The sequence below is a fragment of the Dermacentor silvarum genome, chromosome 4 (assembly GCF_013339745.2).
Source record: "Dermacentor silvarum isolate Dsil-2018 chromosome 4, BIME_Dsil_1.4, whole genome shotgun sequence".
NCBI lineage: Eukaryota > Metazoa > Arthropoda > Arachnida > Ixodida > Ixodidae > Dermacentor > Dermacentor silvarum.
In genome coordinates, this window is record NC_051157.2 from 103,741,652 (window position 1) to 103,766,288 (window position 24,637).

A 24,637-nucleotide genomic window follows, 5' to 3' on the forward strand; every position below is an offset into this window, starting at 1 on the left:
GTGCTTCTCGTGCAAATTATGATGGGAATGCTGCTGTAGGACACCCCTGCGCTTATGACGGCTGTGGCCGAAGGTGATGACGGGAACTGTAGGAAGAGAAAGGAGTTCAAGTTGATGTTTTCCGGAGAAGCGCGTCACAAACTTGTGACCACCATAACTAGCGCAATGTTACTGCCACTAACTGTACCAGGTTTTACATAATGTGTTGTAACGTATCTGTTATTCATCCTTGTAGCCCTACTCAGTTATACATCACCAGATTCACTCAGTATTTTTCTAGATGAACGGCATCAATCTGTGAAAATAATTTCTGAACGCATTCAACATAACACAAATTTATTCCGGAAATGGCTACATGGCAAATTTTTAAAATTCCTCTTTGCTGCATTTGTTAAATCGCCTCTCTATGGCAGATTGACGTCCTTCCACAGGGCGTCCAGATCTGCTCGAAAGCCGGCCGTCTTCGCTGCCATTTTGGCTTTCATGCGCTTAATCTGTGAGGCTGAGAAATGGTTCTCCCAATCGCCGACAATCGCTTTCCTTACGAGATCGGCACCTTTTCTTCTGTGCTTGGTAGGCTCGTCGGACACATCTCCTCTCGAGGGGCTGCATTTGGTTGACTCATCCTTCTCTTTTCCCAAGAAGGCTTCTGCAAAGGCCTTTTTCATGGCTTCAGGAGATATCGTCTAAAAGGGGGGAAATAAATAACAGAAGTAAAAAATATTAGTGCTGAACCCGTATACGAATAGAGCGAAGCTAATAAACCTTAAAACAATTATTGCAATGACACTATTCATAAAAAACGAAACCAATTAGAACAGCCAGATCTTTGGCATCAACAAGCTCCCGAAGCTTGCTTATGCCAGACCAAAAGGTAATATAAGAGCTAACTTTCTTAAACACAAGAAGCTTCGATAAAAGTATTCTTAAAGCTAAGACTGGTGGTGAATCGATATTCAGCGTTGCAGTCGACCATTATGCTCAAGTGCCAGGCTCAAAACTTACAGCAGGCAGTGTTGTTTATTCTGATTTTCAGGGCTCTCGCAGAACTTTTGTACCTGACGATGATGATGACGACCATCGTGAAAACACCAAATCCTATACCGTCATCATTAGCGTTTTGTGCCGATAAGGCACTAAGGATTAGGTTAACGCTGCTGCTTTCCACAAATTGCTTGATATGTTGTGAACCTCCAAAGTAAATAGTGATAAGATTGAGTCGAAGCAGGAATATCAAAGTATTCCCATTGCACGACTCACGTGAGAAAAAAAAAACGACTGCCCTTTAGTCAGTAACCTCACAGGACAGCGACAAAACATTACGTGCCCGAAGAAAATTATTTCCAATGCACTTCCGCTCTCTCTTAAAGTGAAATTGAGTACTGAGAGGAGCTCTGCTCGTAATATTTCTGCTGAGTCTATAGTCTCTCACGGTGCCAGGAGAACCAACATAATCAGGAACTGATATTGCAGTGGATTTCCCATAGCTGTTGTATGGCAGCCAACTAGAATACGCTTTATTTAGCCTCCTTGCACTTTCTATGTCAGTATTTCTCTCTCTCTCTCTTTCTCTCTCTGAATTAGAGGATATTTGCTGTCTTACCCTGACGAATTTGTGCATTGACCAAACGTAAAACCTTTCTCATTATTTTGAGTCCTGTTTTAGCCAACAATAAACAGCATGCATCACTCGGGCACTTGTTGGTCGTTATTTTTTTACGCACTTACCTGAGTCAGCCTCTGGGCCTTTTCACGGAGTCCTGCCGATAAGAGAGGGCAGAGTGCCCTCACATGAGTTCCTGCGACGCTCGTTAGACACCCATTATGTTGCCTTCTCACTAGCCTCCTCCATCTCAGTTACCGTGTCTACTCGAATTAAGGCCGACACCTATTATGTTGCCGTCTCAATGGGCTCCCCTATCTTACTGGTTAATTAACCGGCCTTTCCACAACTAACGAAGGTGACGAATACTAGCACTTGGAGTCGACGGTAAAGTAGTTGTTAAGGCACGCCTCTTCTACGGCGCGGTGGAGTCGTAACTCCTGAGCAGGAGCGTCTACTGGATATTGCATCTTTATATGATTCGTCAGGCACGTCCTTGGTTAACCTCCCTACCTTTGCCTTCGCGTTTCTATCACTCTTATCTATATGATTCGTCGCAATCTGCACCTTCAGACGCAGCCCAAACATAAATGAAGTTACTGTCTTTCTCCTGAACCTTTGCGTTGAATAGAAGAAGCTTATGCATACCTGCACAATCGCATCCAGTGCTACGTTGTCGCTGGTTGCCTTATCCAGCTCATTTCCCAAAAAAGCCGCGATCTTCAGAATGCCGGAATGAGGATCTTTCTTCATGTCCTCATACGTAATACATAGAAAATTAGGCCTCGACCTCTGTGCGAACCAGGATGATAGGTGATCAAAGTAATCATTGGGGTGAACACATCCATCTATGAACATCTCGAAGAAGTCATCAAAGCTGATGTCACTACAACCTGGCACTCCCCGTCGCACCTGGTGGTAATAGGACACGCAGGTGTCATATGGGTTCCGCAGCACGTAGATATACCTGTGAAAATGAGATAGGAACAGGCTGAGAGCATACACGTAAAATATCACGTGTGTAAGACACACTCTGACTCAAATGACCTAAACTGATCCGGAGCAATGCTTCCTTTGACATAACCATAACGTTAAAAGCTCTGTAGGGCGAAATAAATTTTTTCCACCCTTTATGGAGTCATGGCACATTCGAATGCGTGTAGGCACATTAGTAGAGGAACTGCCACATGACCAGCGGTAAACTTTGATCAAAAGACGAATAAACGAATTTCTAATTAGGGTGTAAACTGCCGACGTTGTAAGTTTTTACTTCCCTGAAACATAATCTGAGAGCTCTTTTTCTTAAGGTGCCATGCTTGCACCATGGAAGGTATAATGTGCCATTATACCACAGACGTGTCGACACCTCTTCATGTCACTCTGTCAAATTAAAGCAAGGCACTCACTAGGGTGAAGGGGCCGGTCATAATAGTGTGTAAACTGTTTTGTCGGCCCCCCTCACTGCTAAATTGAGGGGGCCCCCTTTTATTCTGCCTCATGTTAAGTGCACAGAGTTTCGCTGGTCAGTGGATGGAAGAGTTCGTCTCACTGCAGTGCATGGTAACAGCGTAACAACGCTTCATTAAACTAGAGTGTACTAGATTGGGGGAGTGGGTCCAACGCAGGCTCCCCGCTGAGGGTTTTTAGGGCCGAAGCACCTTAGGGCCGAGCCTTGTCCCTCCCGTCGTCGTCGCCCGTCGACCGTAGCTCTGGTTTGCATGGAGTCCGCTAAGGGCGCGGTGGTGCACAAGGGCATTCGTTCCCGACGCGCACTCTCTGTCTCTCTTCAGCCATGGATTATAACGGTCGCTTCTGATAATGGCGCGCCCGCTATGGATGAAAAGGTGAGAGTGGCGGCTCAAGTGCAAGCGGAGTCGAGGGCTCGCAAAGCTGCTGCAGCACGACGACGCAGACAACAAGCGGACCTGGAGTCTAGGGCGTGGGAAGCTCGCGCTTGAACCGAGCATCGGCGCCACCAACCTGAGGTAGAAAACGCCCCGGCGTTTTACCGCCGCTTCCCGCGCTCTCGCCGCCTCTGGGTCCGCTTGCCGGCGTCGCCGTGCTGCTGCACTGATCACAAGGCAGTCTTAATGAAGGGAAAACGAAATCCGCACCTCAATACCATATACGACCAATAAAACAACATTGTATATATTGTACACATGTGTTGTCACTCATTTGCATGTTCGAGTGGGCAATGTACGGGGGATTCACGGTTACCCGAATGATCTCCCGGTGCTTCGCCCACTCATCCTCATTGCGGTATTTTTATTGAAAAGTTGGTGGCGTCCCGTCGTTTTATCCCGAATGAGCGGCCCCACGCACCGGCCGGACGCTTGTCGCGTCGGAGACCCTACCGCAGCTGCATGGAGCTTTGACAGACGGATACTAGGTGGCGGCAACACTGATATTATATTCCCCACCGATCCATTGTAGATAAAATAGAAAAAGAGCGGAGGAAAGAACGCAAACGACGCAACAATGATGGTGCGTCGAGCAGACGGCAGCTACTCAGCCCGTGAACTCGCCTCAGCCAATGAGCGCTGCGAAAACATCCGGAGCCAACGTTTATTGGCCGGAGATTCAGAAGAAGGCGACGGCACCGCCACCACATTTTCCGCGTTTTTTGCTTCACCCTCGGCGCTTGCCAAGGCGTCCGCTGGACCCACTCCCCCCTTTCTAGTACACTCTAATTAAACATTGGTCTGCTGACGCTAAAGCAGCATCTGCTTAAAGCCCCCACCCCCTTCCCCAAGGCTACGCAACTGATCGGGTTGTTTCACTCTCCTCGGCAGGAGCCTTCCGTGTCAGGTGTAGTGGTGCAGCATAGGACAAAAGAACAAGTACAGCAGATGTCAAAAAAAAAAAAAAAACATTACGTCGCAACGTAAAAAAAAAAAAAAATCCACAACGAGATTTGAACTCCCGACCCCACAATTATGAGCCCGATGTTTTTCCGCGGCATAATGAAACCCTTTTTTCTCTTTATTACATGGGAGCAGAATCTTCATTAAGACAAGAAAAACAAAGCGCTACAGAAATTTAAAGATTGCGCGTGTTTTCAGGCGCAATGAAACCTGACGGCAGTGTGTGCTATTACAAAGGTTCTGCATCGGCTGCTGCTACCCGTGACTATATTGTTATGGCTAAGTAAAGCGACCACTCACTACAGTCAGTGCTTTAAAGCTTTGCTTAATCGCCCCACCTTGCTGGTGTTGGTCGCTGCTGCCTCACTGAGTTTAAAGCAGCATATGCCACAGGGTGAGTGCTAGAATAAACAACTTAGCTTGGGCTACTCGATATCAGCAACTGGGCACATTCCACTTGGCATGCTAACATTCTTGGCCAGTCCCCAAGATTGGGTAGGTGCTACCGTCTAGTTGCTCACATATACAAGCAGAATAAGAGACAAGAGATGAAGAAGTCGCCTACAGAGAAGGTCAAGAACAAGTCGGCAATAGAAGCAGTGGCCCATAGAGAAAGCAGCGAAGTCAACAAAATAGGACCAGATCCTGCACTGAGTGAGGGGCGTGGAGCTACATAGAAGTGATAAAGAAAGAGAAGTGAAAGCATTCTCGTAAGCATCAAAGAAAGCTTGGCCTGTAACCACTTTTCTTCACACATGCATGGGATCCACAATTTATATATATATATATATTTTTACTCAGCACCAAGAGTTTTATGTTGCGTGGTCTAAAAGTGTTCATTGTTGAAGCCTTCAGAAGCACGCAGTATCGAGAGCCGACCAGTCTACAATTGCAGGTACTCAGGATGAAGGGTACAGCATAAAATACACTGATGGTAGAAAACAGACATCACAAGCGTCGATTCACAACTAAAGAACAAACTTCACCAAGTGATATGTGTTCATGTATGCCCGAAAGAGCGTGATACGATGCTTGTTTATATATCATTCTTATGGGAATTGTATGGACACTCCGGGGAAATTTGCACGGTCGTCGTCGCCGTGATGTTGCGTATAAAGTCCTAAGGCGATAAGATTGTCGCCGCGTGTCGTATGCTGTGGTTGCGAGTGAGAGTGTTCGAGGGTGAGCTGAGAAGGCTGGTGGCTCAAGGGAGGCAGGCGGGGAGGAAGTGCGCCGTCTTCGATCGCGCGCAAGGCCGTTGAGGGGGTGGGTTCTACTTCGGCCGGCGGCTTAATGCCGCTGCGAGGGTACTGCACGGGCCCGGCTTGCCTCGTGGGCCGGACCGGGCCAGATAAAGCCAATCGCGGCTGGCCCTGAAGCCTTCGGTCCTGGGCCGGGTTCAGGATTGAGGCCACGGGCATCAGTATCGTCACAGGCTCGTCAGTTACGTCACGATTAACGATATTAAAATCACGTGTGGCACATACGCGCATTGGATATGCGTGTGTAAGCCAGGGATATGCGGGTATGAGCCAGAGACAAGAAATAATGAAAGAAAGAAGGAAAGAAAGAAACTAAGAAAGAAGGACAGAGAGAAATAATTTGTCGCTTATACCGGGACCCCACATTTCAGCTTCGCTGGTTTACGATCTGTACGAGGTGCATGGGCGGGGAATTTTTTATTTCTTGCACCATAATGACGATTGCTTTATGGTTACCGCATTACGCATAGATATATTCCGCTTTACTAGTCCTCACAGTGTTCTTAACGAGCCTTAAATTTATGCGCGAGAATTGATTCGTCGTGGACTATTATGGGTTGGTATATGACAGTGTTTTTCGAAGGTTCATTTTTTAATGCCCAAATTTGAGCATATATTTACAAGCGCCGTTTACTGCGATAGCAATTAGGACACTGAAGGGGTGCTCGCTGTCACGGCATCGACGAGCATATGTAGCCTGTGCATGGACGGTTGCTTTTAGCTGAAAAAACGGCGAAGCCAAGCCACGCTTGCGTAATGTATTGGACCAGGCTAGCTAGTGCTCTATTTTGTTCCACGCTGTGCAACAAAATGAATCACCCTCACACTCCGCTTCATGGGCTATGGCGTAGTAGCGGTCCTGCTGAGAATTATGCTTTACCACACCATGGTGCGTACACTTCTTTGAGCAGAAAGAACAGTAAACGTCAAGCAAAATCTAGCGCTACCAAAGCCAAAAGGTTTACCAGCTTTCCGTCTGTCTCGTCTCGTGCGCCATGGTAACGCCGTTGTCAACATTCCTCGCGCTACAGCGTAGTGACACGGCACATATCTGTCAGGGCATCTGTTACTTCTGCGCAGAAGCATTACCTTTGTGTGCTGCGTAGCACCCAGTCGTCCCCACGTATTGTTAGAACAGCGTGCGGGGGGCTGGAGAAGGCTAAACTTCGTTATCGCTGTCAATGCTTCACCTTCTGTAGAAACTGTCACGCATTTTACTAGCGTGCAAAGTCCTTGAGGTTTACAACATAAAGTGTACACCAGACTTCTGTAAACTAGTGAACAATAAAATGCCTTGCCAGAGATTTTAATCGGAGGTTTTGCTTCTGTCAGCATTTCCAGGTTAGTTATTACGTTCGCAGAAAAAAGTTGTTCGCAATGATGTGTTGTCACTGCGTGTAGTTTTATTGTCATGTCTTAGAATACGCCGATGAGGCATTGATAGTTTTCTAGCATGTATAGACTAAGTTCCTCTAGGCCGCGCGAGCTCTTTCTTGAAAACGATTTGCCCTGAGTAGAGTCTATAGACGCAGCGAGGGCTGAAGGCTTCTTGTGCGCTGTGCTCTCGCCGCTTGAGGCAGAGCGAGATGATACACGTTGGAGCGAGAGGCAGCATAATTCGCTAACTGCTGCGGCCGCTCTTCCTCACGCCATCATTTTGACAGCGAGTGCGCGCTGGCACCATTCAGATGTGGTCATGTTTGCCGTTGCGCGCGTGACACCACGCTTGTAAATGTAGTTAGTAAGCGAATGTTGACAAGTTTACACAGACGATAAAACTACTTAGCATAGCATAGCTACTTAGCATAGCTGCCTAATAATGTGCTATCGCAAGCAGTGATTTGCCTTTCGGACGAAACTGGTACTTTTTTTTGTTCGTTTCATTGTCAAAAATGCCGAATTTTGTGAGTTTCTCGTAGCGTGCATCGACTCGTATCTGAAACGTAAAATTTTGCACGGAGGCGGCTCTACATCTGCATGGTCTGATATCTGCATCTGCATAGGCTTTTTATCCACTGCAATATTTCGTTGCGGTTCACACTTAACAACGCGCACCTAGGATACAGTTGTTAGTCCGTGACCTGCCAAGTCGACCGGATGTGCGCTGTAAATGCAGGACACCGGATATTCTATTCCTGGCATCGTGCTTGCCCTAATTCTTCAGCCGATTTTGGTTACCTTGAATCATGCTTGTTTTGCCGCGGCCAAACAGCACCAATAGTTGCGGGGCGAATCGGTTAACTATAACGCCCTGCGTCGGCACTCAGATTGCGTAGAGGCGCAAGAAACAGCAACTGCACGGTGAAGGTGCAGTAACCAATTAAATGGTGGCAAATACAACATTCGCAGTTACCGAATTTTCTCAAGCTACTTTCGAGCCCTTCATGTGTGTTCTTCCTTTATTGTGGGTCTGCGCAGCTTCCCTAATTATGCTGGCGTGTAATCCCGTACAACTAGTGGCACTGTCGGGAACTGAGAACGAAATTATTCCATTGTCATTAAAGGAGATGTTTAATTACCTGGCTTGCTCAGAGAAGCGCACATTCTCGAAAGGCAGATGCGTCTTGATGACCGCCCGTGGCCTTGGCAGCGCCTCAATCTTCTCACCGCCGGCGAATTCCAGGAAGGAATAGCTTGGTCTACATGCCGTGGCGCTTTGTGCCGGCGTTTCACTTGCGTGATTCATGAGGCGATGCAGCACGAAATGGAGCCATGTGGTGCCAGTCTTCGGGAAGCCCACGACGAAGACATCGTCGTCCCTGGGCTCATAGTGAAAGGCTGATCGCAGCCGTGACTCATCGAACAAGTCGCCGATCAGGATGCCTTCGAAGCGACGAAAGAATTTAGGTTTATTGGTGGTCTGCTCTAAGTTGTCTCCTTTGGTATCGGCCATGGCTACGCCTTGAGACTCGCACCAGAGGTATGTCAACTGCACAGGAAGATACATGTCTGTTTTTAGAGAGAAACCTGCATTAGGAACGTACACGGGGTTTGTGGCATTGTGAATCGCTCGATGAGCGTAATGCAGATCGTTAAGGGACGAGCTTTGTAAATGTGTAATTCAACCGCGCTTCACTAGTTGCGTTTAGTGAAGACACAGAGAGCGAAATTGGAGCGGAACTTTGCTATTACCCTATCCTATATGTCTGTACGAGAACTCCCGCTTACGTGGATGATTGCTCTTCTATGGACGCATTACTAAATTTGTGCTCCAAGTTCAGGCAGTTTTTAATGCGTTAGCATTCCTAAAGTACGTCACATACATTTAAGTATGTATGTATGTATGTATGTATGTATGTATGTATGTATGTATGTATGTATGTATGTATGTATGTATCTATCTATCTATCTCTCATGGTTTTATCTATGTATGTTTCTATCTAACCGTTTTCCCGCCAACGTGGGTAGCCAACTGTGCTAAGGTAACAGGGTTTGAAACCAACCATCGAACCAACTTTGCTCACTGAGTATGTGGCAATGTGTGCATACGCGGCGCTCTTCAATGAACGTCTTCAATGAACACTTTTCATCGAGCGTCGACATGGGTCACCGTAAAGTACGAAAGTGGGTAGATACCCTATTTCGAAAATTACTCATTGATGCCGACTTAGAGCACTGGGCATGTGCCACTTGTGAGTGTGTGCCAGTATACGGGTGCGGCCAGCGATGGAACAATTTTCAGCGTTCGCAGGCACCGTCGTGCCACGCTTCTAATCTTGGAGGACACGCGTGAACTTCTCGGCAGCGCCACTAGCTGGCGAAGCGTGTCCGGAAAGTCGCGCGAGAGAGGAGACCGGTTGTGGCAGGACCGGTTTCTCAACGTTCGTCGCCATGCATTTCGGAGGCTTCGTGGTGACAGTGGCGCGAGGTGGTGCCGAGTGTTCTTAGGGAAGCGTGAAAAAGGAACCCCGCTGCAGTACGCGCCTCTGCATAACTCGTTTCGACGGTGGAAATACCTTGTGCCACAATATTGAGTCAATGCTAACCCATTGCCGTCTACACTCATTGTGAGATGGATTCTCTCGCAATTTTTTTTTATTACGATAGCAATTATACGGACACTCCAAGCGAATGTATGCCGTCGCCGTAATGTTAGGCATAAAGTGCAAGGGCGATAAGACCGTTGCCGCGCACAGAATGTTGTATGCACGAGTGAAAGCGCGCAAGAGGGAGCCGACGATCGCGGCTCATTTCTGCCGTCGCCATCGATGTCACCATCGCCTTGATGTTCTGTATAAAGTCCAAGGGCGATAACAGCGTCGTCACACGCCGTAAGCTGTATGTGCGAGTGAAAGCACGCGAGGGGAGCGTTTTTCCGAGCCTGAAAAGTGCATCGAGCGGCCAGGCGTACGGCAATTTCGCGTGCATTCGCGGGCTTCCATCATGCTCGAAAAAAAAAAAAACACTATGTAGCACGTATTGAGCAACAGAAAGCTGTATCGGGTGTTTTTCATGTTACACCACAATTTTCTCATTGAAAATTTTTGATCTAATTAGTATATTTGATAAGTTGAATAAGTCATTTAGTTTAGTTATGTAATTAGGCTGAATGCAAAAATAGTCTGAGTATCCCCAAGCGACGGTATACAACGTTCGTTGCCTTGGTTCTGTCCAGCTACGTGGCATTTGCATATTTTTAACGTTTGGCTAAAATTATACGTGGGACACCATGTACGTAGAAGTCGGCAGGTTGTGTAAAACGATATAGACTACGTTGGTAGTACCTGTAAACGTTTCCTGCTGTGTATACAACAATTGTGACACCCTGTTAGCAACAGTCGAATAAAATCCTGAAGTCGTGCGTCAAAATACTGTGTTCAGACGGTTTATAACCATAGGTTGACTATTGCACTTTACGAACTTTGTGCGCATATACAATTTATATTTTATATACGCCTGAAATCAAGTTTTGTTAACGCCTCTTTACCCATTATACACTACTAAAGAGGGGAATACAGAAGGCCCTTAAAAAGTGCGAAATATACATTTGCTAATGTTTCTGATGAAAAGATAATACTGCAGCGAAGAAGGTGTATTTTTTCCTTACCTGTGGTGTAGGTTCCCCAGGTTACACCTGGACAATGGTTCTGATATGATGCACGTTAGTGCCAATCTTTGTTCCTGCAAGCCAGCTACAGGAGGTCTGATTCTGTATTTCCGTTGCAGTTTATGAAGCCACAGAGGGGCGGCAAAATGGCAGCCTAACTTTGTTGGTCACGTGTTCTTTGTTCGCATACCTAGGCGCTTAGTTATCACCGCCACACGTCTGTTTCCTTTTGTATCTGGAAACTAACCTCCGGATATTCGAGCACATGTGTTGGCGCTCACAACTGCATACGCGAAATCAGCCTAGAAAATACTTGCTACATCATCGTGCTCCTTCAACAACAATATGACAGACCACTCAGCCTAATTGGGCTGCATATTAAGGCTGAAATAATTTTACCGATAAGTTCAGTTACCCTATATTTAGGAATTTATTGAAATGCTAGAATCCTTGTGAACGTTGAGTGCATGTGGTGGGAAAGCACCGGGGAGGGGCGAAAAGAGTGTTCCGTTTCCTGCAAAAAAAAATAAAAATAAAATAATAATAACGATGCACGTGTGGCTCCACTTACAGTGACCTCTTGTTATAGTGTACATAATAGAAGGATATAGCAGAAACATTTGTGAAACACAGGAAAGATACATTTGTTGTTTGGGAATATTTTAACCTAACATGCGAGGATTACAACTATATAAAAAAGAAAGATGCATAAATCAGTAAAAGTCTATGATGTTAGTATCATTCGAAAAAGGAAAAATAAGGGAGTCAGACTGCTTTATCACAAAACTTAGTACCTACTATTATCAAAACGTAATTGCTATACGACGTATGTTATACAGCGAAAATTGCACAAATAATGGACAAACGCAGAAAAGTGGGGTTGGACGGAGGGGAACATGATATATTGGATACATAACAAGGAAACAGCAGAACTGCAAAAAAATGGAATAGACTAACCGGATGAAAAAAAAGACGACTCTAAAGGCTAGCCCAAATAACACTTAATCTTATCTGTCTATGGACGTTAGAATGTCAGTAGTACACATCACTTATTTCAATGTAGGAAGCATTGAGTTATAAGATATGGTGGTCATATCGATAAGCCAAAAAATGGCATAAAATTACTAATATAAACGAATTGTTGATAAATTAGCGAAATGCGTGTTGAAAAGATGAAAATTAGCCAGAGCTTATGGTGAGGTGTTATTGGTTATCGCACCAAAATGCCCGCATCTTTGAAATACAAATAAATAAATACCGAATAACAGCCGTCAAATTTTGGTAAATGTAATAATAGCAACATAGGAACAAATTGGCAGTTTTAAAGAACGACTGGTTTGAAGGGCGCGTGTGATACATGCTTTTTAAAAAGTATAAACATTTTTGTCAGTTTTGTCATGTTTAGGGCTCAACCAAGGCTTTTTCCCCCCAACTGCATGACACTAGCTTTTTGGACTAGCAAACCGATAAGTACTGACGTGACGACATGACGTGGTCCAGCTCTTGGTATCGCACAACGTGTCCCTCTTTCCCTCGCCTTCGGCAATGACATCACAGCGCATCGACGAATGTTCTTGGCGACAATGGGGCTTGAAACCTAACAGAACAAGTGCAGAACAAAAAGAACACCAAAATCAAAAAGGCCAGGGTGTTCACAGTGACTGCTAGTAGAAATTCGATCCAAAATACATTAGCAGCAAGATTGAAGGACGCGCTAAAAGTTGCATTTTGTGTGACGTATTTGACGCGGAAGTCAGGGCCGACATTAATGGAAGTGAGCTTTGCGGCAGCGCGTCTGTCGGGAAATTGAATACTCGTGATCTTATTGAAATGGGTGCCGTGGTTGGAAGCAGTTGAAAAGTGAAAACAGAATTTCATATCAGGAGCGGGCATCCTTGAAGGGGCAAAAATGTTTACGCTCGATGTTCGAAGAGATGATTATGGCTAGTGGTAGGATTGGCAATTTTTGTTGAGCTGTGGAGAAAGGTTATATTTGTTTGTGACGAACTAGTTTAAACAAGTAGAGTGTCTGAATTGTCGCCTAAGGAATGATTGATGAAGTATCATCAAGTACCGCCATGCTCTCCAGGCAGCGATTGCACTACTTCCACGAGCTATAGGATAATGTAAGTCACTGTATTCATACTTACTTTATGAATATTTCTTGCAACATGCCTTTATATTATGCTTACACTTCCTAATTAAGTGTAAGCGTGATGCTGCTGTCCTTAAAAATTGTTCTACTGCATAATTTATTGACACATGCGTCGCAAGTGTTTTATTTTTATAAATGTTCAAGCTAATGTGTCACTTGAACAATCACTTAATATGTCTTAGGATGGAAGAAAACTGTGCGAGTTCGTTACGATCCATGTCTCAAAAAGTTAGGATTCATAATATGATAGCCCGTGTTAGTGCTGTTCTTTTTGTTTGTCTTGCATCCGTGTTTTCTGGGGCATACTTTTAGAAACATGAACCTAGCCAGCCTCTTAAAAACGGTAAAAAAGCCACGAGACCCGCTTTAGTGAATTTCATTGTCAAATTGGGAGAAATTTTGAGGAACATGTTTTCATTTTCGGCTAGGTATGTTCATGTAGGAGAACGAGTGATAGTACGGAGCCGAGATGACTCCTACGAGCAGCCCAGATCGCTCAACCGATATCTTAATACGCATGCAGTAGAACCTTGCGCGACGTACTTACATTACATGAATCTCCTCAATTTCTTCTTAGCAAACGGCTCATAGCGGGGTTGAGCAATGCCGTCACAACTCTGTGCGTGTCACTTAGTGTGCAATGAAGTGTGAAGTCTTGGACTGGCTTAGAATAGGTGGAGTCAGTGCCTGACATCACTAATGGTTAATAATGCTTTTTAAGGTGTTTCTGGTTCCTCACTACTCGACTCACCTCACGGGCTGCCATGCATGAGGAGCTGTAACAGTATATATTATAAAGTAGATTTATTGAGGTTCGTAACCACAGCCGGTCGTAGGATGCACCGAGCACAGTCCTCTCGCTCGAGCTTCTGCTGCGCGCTTGATGCTGCCGATGCCGCGGACTCTGCGCCGAAATTTGTCATTTTCCTTACAAGGGCCCCGCGGAAATAAAGGAGCCATCCTGGCGACTTAGTTGTCCGGAAGGATGATAGAATGGTGATACGGCTTGAGACGCTGAACGTGAACGACTTCGCGGTTCCGACGTCGCATGTCGGACGGCGGCGTCAGCGGCTCAACCAGGTAATTAACGTGTGAAGTTCTCTTGAGAACGCGGTATGGCCCGTCGTACTTCGGAAGGAGTTTTGAAGCGAGCCCGAGCGTGGGGAGTGGCACTAACAACCAGAAGAGGGCGCTCGGGAGAAAAGTTGCAGTCGAGTTCTGGGCGTCGTGAACGGCTTTTTGAAGATTCTGGTCGTCTGAGGTGAACTGGCGGGCCAGATGGCGGCAATCTTCGGCGTGTCTGGCTGCTTCCGAAATCGGCAGGCATTCGGATGGGTCCGGCCGGTAGGGCAGAATGGTGTCGATTGTGTGCGAAGGATGACGGCAGTAAAGAAGGTAAAAGGGTGAGAATCCGGTAGTGGCCTGAGTCGCGGTGTTGTAGACGTAGGTGACAAACGGGAGAACTAGGTCCCAATTAGAGTGATCAGGTGAGACGTACATGGCGAGCATGTCACCAAGAGTTCGACTGAAGCGTTCCGTGGTACCGTTAGTCTGTGGATGACAGGCAGTGCATTTACGATGAACAATAGCGCACGCAGCAAGCAGTTGTTCGATGACTTCAGATAAGAAGTTGCGGCCTCTGTCGCTTAAAAGTTCACGTGGACCTCCATGACGAAGGAGAAAACGGCGTAGTATGAAATTGGCGACCTCCTGCGCTGAAGCATTTGGTAAAGCAGCAGTCTCCGCATAACGTGTTAAGTGGTCTACCGCAACGATGATCCACCTGTTGCCGGTAGGAGTCAACGGAAGTGGCCCGTAGAGATCTATGCCCACGCGATCAAAGGGTCGGAATGGGCATTGTAAAGGCTGGAGTTCACCGGAGGAGTTGTGCGGTGGCGCTTTGCGGCGTTGGCACTCATGACAAGAGTGGACGAAGTTGCGAACGAAATTGTACATTCCCCGCCTGTAATAGCGGTGTCGAAGTATTTCGTAGGTCTTGAAAACTTCCCGCGTGGCCACACTGAGGGTCGACGTGGAACGAGGAGCAAATCTCTGATCGCAAGGTTCGCGGAATGACGAGTAACCATGTGCGTCCCTCTGGGGCATAGTTGCGTCGATACAGTAGCTGGTCTCGAATCGCAAAAGGAGGAACTTGGCGCCGAAGCATTCGTGACGCTGGAACTTTCGACGTATCCGAGAGAAGGTCGAACAGAGATGCAGTGCAGGGATCATGACGCTGTGCAGCAGCAATAGTGTCAAAGTCCAGAGATGAAAATGTGCACTCGCAGGAGGAGTCGTGACTGGCCTTCGGTGGAAGTGGTGATCGGGATAGCGCGTCAGCGTCGGAGTGCTTTCGCCCGGAACGGTAAACCAGATGTCCCTGTAAACGCGGATGTCATATTCCTGAATTCGCAATTAATGCCCAGCGGGCAAGGTGGCCTGATGGGTCTTTTAACGTTGACAGCCAACAAAGTGCGTGGTGGCCGGTCACTACGTCAAAAGATAGGCCGTATAAATATAAGCCAAACTTGCCAAGCGCCCACACAATGCCCAAACACTCCTTTTCTGTAATGCTGTAATTAGTCTCCGCCTTGGTTAAGGTGCGACTCGCGTATGCGACGACGTATTCTGTGTGGCCAGGTTGACGTTGTGCCAACACAGCACCAAGGCCTACACTACTTGCGTCAGTATGTATTTCGGTTGGCGCATGAGGGTCAAAATGACGAAGAATGGGTGGCGTCGTGAGAAGATGGCGCAAGGTTGTGAAGGCGTCGTCACACTCTGGAGACCACGATGAGAGATCTCTAGAGCCAGCAAGGAGCTGCGTGAGAGGTGATAAATTTGATGCAAAGTTTCGAACAAATCGCCGAAACTAAGAACAGAGGCCGATGAAACTGCGTAGCTCTTTGATAAGTGGTAGGTTTTGGGAACGCAGTAACAGCACGTAGCTTCTCGGGATCCGGGTGAATGCCCTCCTTTGATACAACATGGCCTAAAATTGTGAGCTGACGAACAGCAAATCGACATTTCTCCAGGTTAAGTTGCAACACGGCGTTGGTCAAGCAAGTGACTCGTCAAGATAGAAAGGACAGATTGTCCATTTGAGGCCACGCAGAACATTATCCATCATTCTTTCCAACGTAGCAAGTGCGTTGCAAAGTCCGAAAGGCATGACGGTGAGTTCATACAAGCCGTCTGGTGTAACAAAGGTAGTTTTCGTGCGATCGGCCTCTGCCATCGGAACCTGCCAGTAGCCTGACTGCAAATCCAGCGAAGAAAAGAACTCGGCTCCCTGCAAACAGTCCAGAGCATCATCGATGCGTGGTAATGGGTAGACGTCATTCAGAGTGATCTTGTTCAACCGTCAAAAATCTACACAGAAGCGGATGGAACCGTCTTTCTTTGTGACGAGTACCACGGGAGAGGCCCATGGGCTCTGTGAAGATTGAATGACGCCTCGACGAAGCATGTCATCGACCTGTTCTTCAATGACGCGACGTTCCGTAGCGGACACGTGATACGGTCTTTGTCGCAGCAGTGAGTGAGAGCCAGTGTCGATGTGATGCTCGACTGTCGATGCATGGCCAAGAGATGTTTGCGCAACGTCGAAATAACGGCGGAAGTGCTGAAGGATTGCGAGAAGTTGAGATCGCTGCGAATGTGTCAGATCGCCGGCAATAAATGGGCTGAACACATCTGTGCATGCTGAGTCAGCTACGGAGAGGGCACTCAGTTCATCAACGGCAGTAGAAGGCACTTCGTCGAGGACGGAGACAATTCGCGTTGAATCAACCGACTCGACGTAACCAAGGCATTCGCGGCGGAGCAGTGATAGCGGCGATGAAAGATTGTAAATGGGCATCGTGCTGACACCGGCGGCGAGGTCAAGAGCTGCAAAGGCAAAGGAAGCGCTTTTCGGATAACAAAGTGATGAGAGGGCATGAATAAGACCGCCCCGTCGGATATAGCACTACACGATACTGGTACAAATGCTGAAGAGCACGGGGGAATACAGGTGTGTTCTTTCACGAGAAGTTTAGCGGCAGGATGAGCATCGACCGAGGCCAGGTCACCAAGGTGGGAAAGTTCAATCTCAGCCCGAGCGCAATTGATGATGGCATTGTGGCGTGAGAGAAAATCCCATCCTAGAATAACGGTGTGGGAGCACGATGAAAGAACTATGAACTCAACCGTGTGTACAACGTCCTTTATGGTTACCCGGACTGTACAAGCAACGGTTGGGAGAATGGGTTGAGCGCTTGCCGTTCGAAGTGACAATCCAGACAGAGACCAAGCAAGCGGCAAAACCTGGCATCCATAACTGAAATAGCGGCACCGGTATCGACGAGGGCGACTGTAGCGACATCTTCGACAAACACATCAATGATATTGGCAAGTAAAGGAGGAGGACTTCGGCATGTCGACACTTGCGCAGTTCTTGCCTCAGGAACTGCGTCGTCTACTTTCCCTCTTCGTTAGAGACGGGTCGCTGATGCATAGGGGAAAGCGATCGGCGACGTGGGGAGGGTGACCGGAAGCGTTCGAAGCGAGGACGGCGATCTGTCTGGGAGCGAGCGGGTGATGGATCGAAGGGTCCGTAAGGCGCATTTGGATCGGGCGGCACAAAGGACGCTCGTCGATCGTCATCGAACGCCTGCGATCGGCGGCGGCAGAACCTTGCGATGTGACCGGGATACCTACATGCAAAGCATATAGGGCGATTGTCCGGCGTGCGCCACGGGTTAGCGACGGAAGTGCTGGCCTAGGGAACGGGAGGAGGAGGGTGGTGCACTGGCTGCTGGAAAAGTAGTACGGGCGCACTGCGAGCGGCTATTACAGCAACCGCAACATAAGTGACCGGTGTAGCCACGGCATCCTGCTGGTGAACAGCTGGCAGCGCTTTCGCGACCTCTTCATGGATCACATTACGGAGAGGAGGCGGCAAAGTGCTGGCAGACTCCGGAGTGATGGACACGAGAGATAGCTGTCGTCCGACTTCTTCGCGGACGAAATCCTTGATTTGGGTTATCAGGGAGGCTTGTTCGGGGCCGCTGGTCAGGCTGCAGAGTGACGCCGCATTAAGTGTGAGATGTCGCCTTGTCAGAGCTCGCTGCTTACGTAATTCGTCATAGCTCTGGAACAAGCTGATAACGTCGCCAACAGTGCGCGGGTCCTTGGCTAGAAGCGTCTGGAACGCGTCATCATCGATTCCCTTCATGACGTGCTTGATCATTTCCGCTTCCGTCCTGTGCAGGCGCGCTTTCGTTCACGCGCCTGCACAAATTGAGAACGTCTTCTATATAGCTGGTGAACGTCTCACCTGTGTCCTGCGCGCGTGTACGCAAACGCTGCTCGGATCGGAGTTTCCTGACGGTGGGTCGATCAAATACTTCGGTAATCGATGTCTTGAATGCCTACTACGTTCGGATATCCCTCTCATGATTTCTGAATCAGAGACTGGCGACGCCCACAAAATAGAAGGACACGTAAGCCAGCTTGTCCGAGTCTTTCCATTTGTTGTGAACGCTCACCTGTTCATAGGATGACAGATGATGATGATGATGATGATGATGATGATGATGATGATGATCCACAGCACAAATGGCCCCACCGTGGGGGATCGGCCAAGAATTGGGCGGTTTGGAGAAAATGGATTTAAATAAAATTAGAAAAAGATAAAAAGAAAGAAAAAAGGAAGATGAATTCTGCTTGGTCTTCTAATTACTTATTATAATTGACTATTTTAGGAAGGCAGTCGATTCGAATTAATCATAAAGTTTTGCATTGCAGTGCAAACATTCTGGTGGCTGTACCCCAATGTGGAAGCTCCAAACGAAAGCAAGACGGTAGCGTTCATACTGAGGCCAAGTTTGTTTACAGGGTCCTCAAGCACCCTTTTCCTTACTGAGGAGAATCGTCGGCAAGCAAGGAGAAAATGATCAATAGTTTCTGGTTCGCCGCACTGTATACACAAAGGAGATGCCGCCAAACCAGCCCTGTGTGTATAGAAATTTAGTGTCGGGATGCGGCAACGTATCCTGGTTAGTGTAATCTCTAATTTTCGTGTAGGGCAGAATTTACGATTCCAAGGGAATAGTAGATGGTGGTAGTCAGAATGCGAAGCCATACTAGAATTATATATCTCATTCATCATTGTTAATCTCCTAAACCTAGCGGCAGTGATATAGGCGGTTGGGGGAACGGCAGGTACTAAAGGACCCCCTAGGGAAGCCTTCGCTAATGAATCTGCACACTCATTCAAAGGCAAACCTTTGTGCCCGGGCACCCAAATTAAGCGAAGTAAACTCAAATGAGACGGAGCTAACAGATGTAACTCTTGCAAAATTTTTGAGTCACTACGCGTTGTAAGCGACGAACATAGAGAGAGTGAGTCGGTGATAATAGCAACTGATGAATGAGAGGGGTTCAACTTCCGTAATGCTAAAACCACAGCTAAGAATTCCGCTGTGTAGATAGGAGTAAAATCTGGAAGTCTAATCGAATAGGACCAATCTAGCGAATGAGATGAAAAGCGGCTCTCAAGCCCTTTGCCAATTTTTTCCAAGAACTCAGTAATTTCATTCGGTGTAAGAACAAGTGAATCTGCATTGATTGATGGTTGAATCATCTTCAGTGATCTTAGAAAGCGGAACAATGCCCCTCTGTTGCGTGTTTGGGACAAGAAATCAAAATGTCTGATGTTAAACTCTTCTTTCGCTGTAGAAACTGTACGTTTAAAGGTGGCCGCTATGTATTTGTAATCATTCCAGTTTTTTGGACACTGGTTGTATAGGAGCTTTTTCCACGCAGCTTTCCTCCGCCTAAATTCTCTAGTGCAGTCGTCATTCCACCATTTACTAGGGCTATTGCTTTTACTCGAACAAATTACAAATTCAGATCGTTTTTTAGAATCCTCCAATATCGAACATAAACTATGAGCCTTTTGAATACAACTCATATGTCTCATTGAATTAAACGCTGTTTTAAAACAAGTATTAAAACGAGTATAATTAATAAAACTTCTCTTATGAAGCTCCGGAGAGGTTAGCGGGCCTACCACTTCAAAAACAACAGGTAGGTGGTCACTGTTTGTAGCGCAGTCAATCGTTGACCATGAAGACACAACAATATTTGTTCCAGAGAACGTCAGGTCTAAAACAGAGCGAGACTGTCCTCGGAGAAACGTAACGGCTCCAGTGTTCATGCAGGAAAGCCCATTATCTACTGCCCATTCCCACAGTCGTTTACCACACTGATCCGTTTTGTATCCCCATGATACATGATGCGAATTGAAATCACCAGCTAAGATTATATCTTTTCCGCAATTTGCTATAATTGAATCTAAGGAACTAATGTTCTGGACCCCAACAGGAAAGTAGGAATTTACGACTGTGAAAGGTCTACATCCGGGCAAATTTATTTCTACCGCAAGTATTTCGCTGTCTGGGGCCATTAACGTGAATGCTAACTTTGTTATGTGGCAAAATTTTGTTGAAATAAATATTACAATGCCTCCGCCTCTAGTAGGACGGTCCAAACGAAAACATCGATAATTTCGCAATGAAAAATTTTTTCCTGTATACAACCAAGTTTCTTGTAAAAGTATGATATCCGGACAAAATTTATGTGTGAGATGAAGTAAATCTGTTGAAGCAGCAAGTATAGAACGACAATTCCACTGAAGCACTCTCATCAGCCCTCGGGCGGCGAGAGCACCGCAGTGGCAATTGCTCTCTCCAAAATAGAGTCTGTTAACTCGGCGCCATTAGGGCTTTTCTTGGGTTTAGAATGGGGGCGAGAATTTGAGCCAACATTAATGGGGGACCCGCGACGTTTGGGGGCCCGCGACTCCACATCCATAGTCGATACATCATCCAACTCCAAGTTACTGGGACCAGCCATATTTGATTCCTTGTCCGTACTGACGATTGGCAGATTGGGCATGTTGAGCTCAGGTACCACATTAGGAAGAGGTACAGAAGTTGCCTGCAGCAGTTGCGTTAATTGTGCGGACACAATTTGCGATATACAGTCAGACACACTTTCAACGAGGCGTTCCATGACCTTAGCCATTGACTTTTCGACCGCGGTTGCAATCGCTTCTGAAATGGTTGAATCCATGGCAGCAGGTTGCCGCGCCACAACACCAGCGTAACCATGGGATCTTTCCTTTACAGCTACAGTAGCCTCTCTGCGGGAGCAACGCCTTTTATCCATTACTTCAAGAATTCGAATTTCTTGTGATCGAGAAGGGCAGTCAGAATTATTAGCCTGATGCGCACCTCCACATAGGCAACACTTCTCCGTTTGAGTTGCGCACTCATTGCCCGGATGTCCCTCACCACAGACGCAGCAACGAGGACTAGACTTGCAGCCACCCGCACTGTGTCCAAAACGCCAACAACTACGGCATTGTAACGGGCGCGATGCTAGAGGGTCTACACGAAAAATTAGTGGCCAAATTTTTAATTCTGAAGGACATGATGTACCCGCAAACGTGGCAATCACAGATTCTGTCGGTACACGTACGTTATCAGTCACGTGGTTGCACCGATAAATGGCAATAACACTTGCCGCAGAGAGCTCTTCCAGTGCCACTCTTCAACGTCGTTGTCGTCGGTTCCGCTGAAGATGGGAGGTTCCCGGTGGCGAGCGGTGCCAGCTGGAAGAGTCTGCTGGTCGGCGTCCGGCATGGCAGAGTGTAGCTTCCGCAAACAAAGTTCCAGGATGGTAAATTGGAATGTTACCGCGCACGGCTCCACGACCTTTAAAGGAGATTTATTGAGGTTCGAAGTGAGAGCCGGTCGTAGGATGAACCGAGTACAGTCCTCTCGCTCGAGCTTCTGCTGCGCACTTGATGCTGCCGATTGCTTGCTTGCTTGCTTGCTTCCTATGCCATGGCGCATACCCACCACGGGGGATTGGCCAAGAAGCCGGCGGTTAAACAGGTGGGTTGAAATTATTCAATGAAGTAACTGATGTTAGAGCCGTATGTTATTTTATCTTATAGGGAATCGTGTGCTTTTTGAAGAAGATCAAGGTAGAAGGTAATAAATTTCAACCAGTTTAATTGGAATTTTCGAATATAATAACTAATCGATCAGTAACTTGGAATTGGATCAGTAAATTGGAATTTTTTCTGCCGAAGCTGCGGACTCTGCGCCGACGTTCGTCATCTTCCTTACAATATATACTATTTATTCAGGAAGACAGTTAGTTTTTGTGATTAAATGTGGCGAAAACATATATAACCTAGTGAAAGCATTTTTTTTCAAGAAAGGACGTCGCGGTGGCTATCTTTGGCGTGCATGCAGATAGAATGAGGGGGGTGGGAGGGGGGGGGGGCAAGAAATGCGAAAGAAATAAAAGCTGCGGATTGTACATCAGGTAATGCGGCATTTCCCCACTGAGCATCTCTCTATACACGCGCCCGTCGCTGTATTGGCAAAGCGCCAGTTGGGACATCAAAGTGCGTTAATCTGCATTCCTACTGAACGCAACACCGTGCCATGACTGTTGAGAGTTTTTCTTTTCTTTGAGGCAGCGCGCGTACCTCACAACCAGGCTCCCACATACGGAAATCACCGGCTGAAAAAACAACAACAACAACTAATACATGAAGTTATAAGGTAAAAAGGAAACGGAAAGCGACAATCTTACTTTGAGCTTTGGCGCAGCCGCCGATCGAATGTCCATTACCGTTTTTCATGGTAACCTAAAAGGCGCGTTTTTAATGACAGGTGCAATTTAATACGAGAAAGCATCTAGACAATTCAGCTTTCCTTTGAAATTCCAGAGTGCAACCGAAAAGCGTTTTGTTAAACTGGTAATGGTGGGAAAGCCCCATTACCATTGCTTTAATGCAGACTGCAACTCAAGGTCAGAGACGAGGGAAGTTTTCTGCCTTTTAAGTTGCATTTGGTGGCCGGTTGATTGAGCGGTTTTGGTATGTAGCTCTAACTCACGATTCGTGCAGAAGGATCTCCTCTATTTGGCGATAATGAAGCGCCGTATGTATATCGCCGTTTTTATCAAAAGTTCAAAACATTAAGGACAGATGAAATGCGGAACGCGTTACGAGAATCGATGTTGGGGAGAAAATATGTTTATTGCACCGCTCACTTCGACTTCTGCCGAGAAAGTCCTTCTTGGCAGAAGTCGGAGTGAGTGGTGCAGCCCACATATGCTTTTTTTTCTTATTTGTAAGGAAGAAAAAAACTGCACATGCTGCCGGAATATGTCGTTAAAAGGGAGAGGAGGAAAATTACGTGGTGTAGGTGACACGAAGCTTCTGCGACAACCGTGACGCGGCTGCAAGTTGTATTCCGGTGCTGAAAGAAATAATGTAAGTCACTGCTAGCTCACCCACACTTTCTAGACAATGGTCGGCTACGTTCGTTATGTTAACACTGTTTCCTTATATACAGGGTCATGAGGAATGCGATTAGTGTGTGAGGTTTCGAAACTCCATTAAAGAAATTCCAGATTTTTCCACGTACAATGAAACCGTTTGTTATGCTCCCGACTGTACCGATGTAGCAGTCTATAACATTATTTTACTCGTCATGGTCCCTTTGTTCATATTATAGCACGTGGTTTTATCACACTACGTAGCTGGCCATTAAATCACTTTATATACAATATTTGTATATTGCGTACTGTTGAGTGTGTTGGGTATGTTGTGTGTCGGCGACGTGTCCGTGCACTGTGCGTATAATTTCATTTCTCATCACTCTCATCTGGAGCAGCGCGCCGGGCGTGTCACCAGGGAAACCTGGCGAGGAATTATTAGAATTATTAAAGAGCCTCTGTCTACGGCTACAACCTAGAAGAATGAACGCGGACGAATGGAATGACGACGCGGGTTGAATTTAGGCCCTTATCAAACAAACCAGCCCTTACCGGTTTACCCGTGTGTTTACTATGGCGCATACGTATCTACGTGATATCATCGTGAATTGTATTTAGTGGGCTTACCGGACATGCGCCGAGCGCCGACGTGCATTAACTACCACTTTACAAATAATACGATCCGAATGCAAATTCAAACACATTTATTTGAGAGGAACATTTCGACACATGTGGCTCATACCTCTATCACGTGTAAAAAAAAGGCTGGCTAACGTCGCTGCTGCCAAAAATAACTGCTTTACTTAACGCTTACAATATAAGACCTCCATTTTATTATCGATAACGTGTGTAAAAGGCGAGTAGTCAAGCCTTAGAGAAGTGTCCTAATACCTTTTTAACTTCCCTCTAGAATTTCCTCGCTCACAATTATCTCTAACATAATTGAAATTAGTGTGGGGTCGAAATCAATTTACTCAAAATGATTTATTTGCTTCGCTTATGCGCGTTATAAATGCGGTAAACGTAATGGGTCTACAAGCATTTTCAGGTATTTCTTGCAACATTCTGAGCCTTTTAGTGACATGGTGTAATAAGGTGTTGATGTATTCTCCAATATTATAGCGCTTAATTTGGCTGTATCCCTCCTCTTTGTGTGAACAGCTGTCTTCCCTATAATGACAGCATAATCGAGGGTGGTGACTTGATGGACCGGCCCTCATACAAGTGCACGACATGTCTCCTCGGTAGGGATTTAATGTGGTTTCCAACGCAGGCCGATACTTCAGGCGGCGTAACGTCAAAACACCTCTGATAAATCATAGCATTAACCATTAGAGCGCTCAATAACTGCCC

At 46.6% G+C, this 24,637-nt stretch overlaps 1 protein-coding gene across 2 annotated transcripts; it reads right to left on the reverse strand.

Moving 5' to 3' along the window:
* Nucleotides 1–319: 319 nt before the first annotated feature.
* Nucleotides 320–10,888, reverse strand: LOC119450457 (sulfotransferase 1C2). Of its 2 annotated transcripts, none has more exons than XM_049665885.1 (4): nt 10,780–10,888; nt 8,252–8,661; nt 2,252–2,570; nt 320–686 (listed from the first exon to the last, which is right to left on the reverse strand). In XM_049665885.1, exons 2-4 carry the CDS (start codon nt 8,623–8,625, stop codon nt 405–407), a joined length of 975 nt encoding a protein of 324 aa, XP_049521842.1. In that variant the 5' UTR covers nt 8,626–8,661; nt 10,780–10,888; the 3' UTR covers nt 320–404. The 2 variants fall into 2 exon arrangements, with proteins under 2 accessions (XP_049521842.1, XP_049521841.1); XM_049665884.1 differs by having other exon boundaries at nt 8,252–8,699; nt 10,780–10,871.
* Between the last annotated feature and the right edge of the window lie 13,749 nt (nt 10,889–24,637).

Coding starts and splice junctions, on each gene's coding strand:
- LOC119450457 (XM_049665884.1), bottom strand. CDS start 8,679: ATGTATCTTCCTGTGCAGTTGACATACCTCTGGTGCGAGTCTCAAGGC. Junction 2,571..8,251: donor CGCTTCTCTGAGCAAGCCAG/GTAATTAAACAT, acceptor TCATTTTCACAG/GTATATCTACGTGCTGCGGA. Junction 687..2,251: donor CACTGGATGCGATTGTGCAG/GTATGCATAAGC, acceptor CCCCCCTTTTAG/ACGATATCTCCTGAAGCCAT.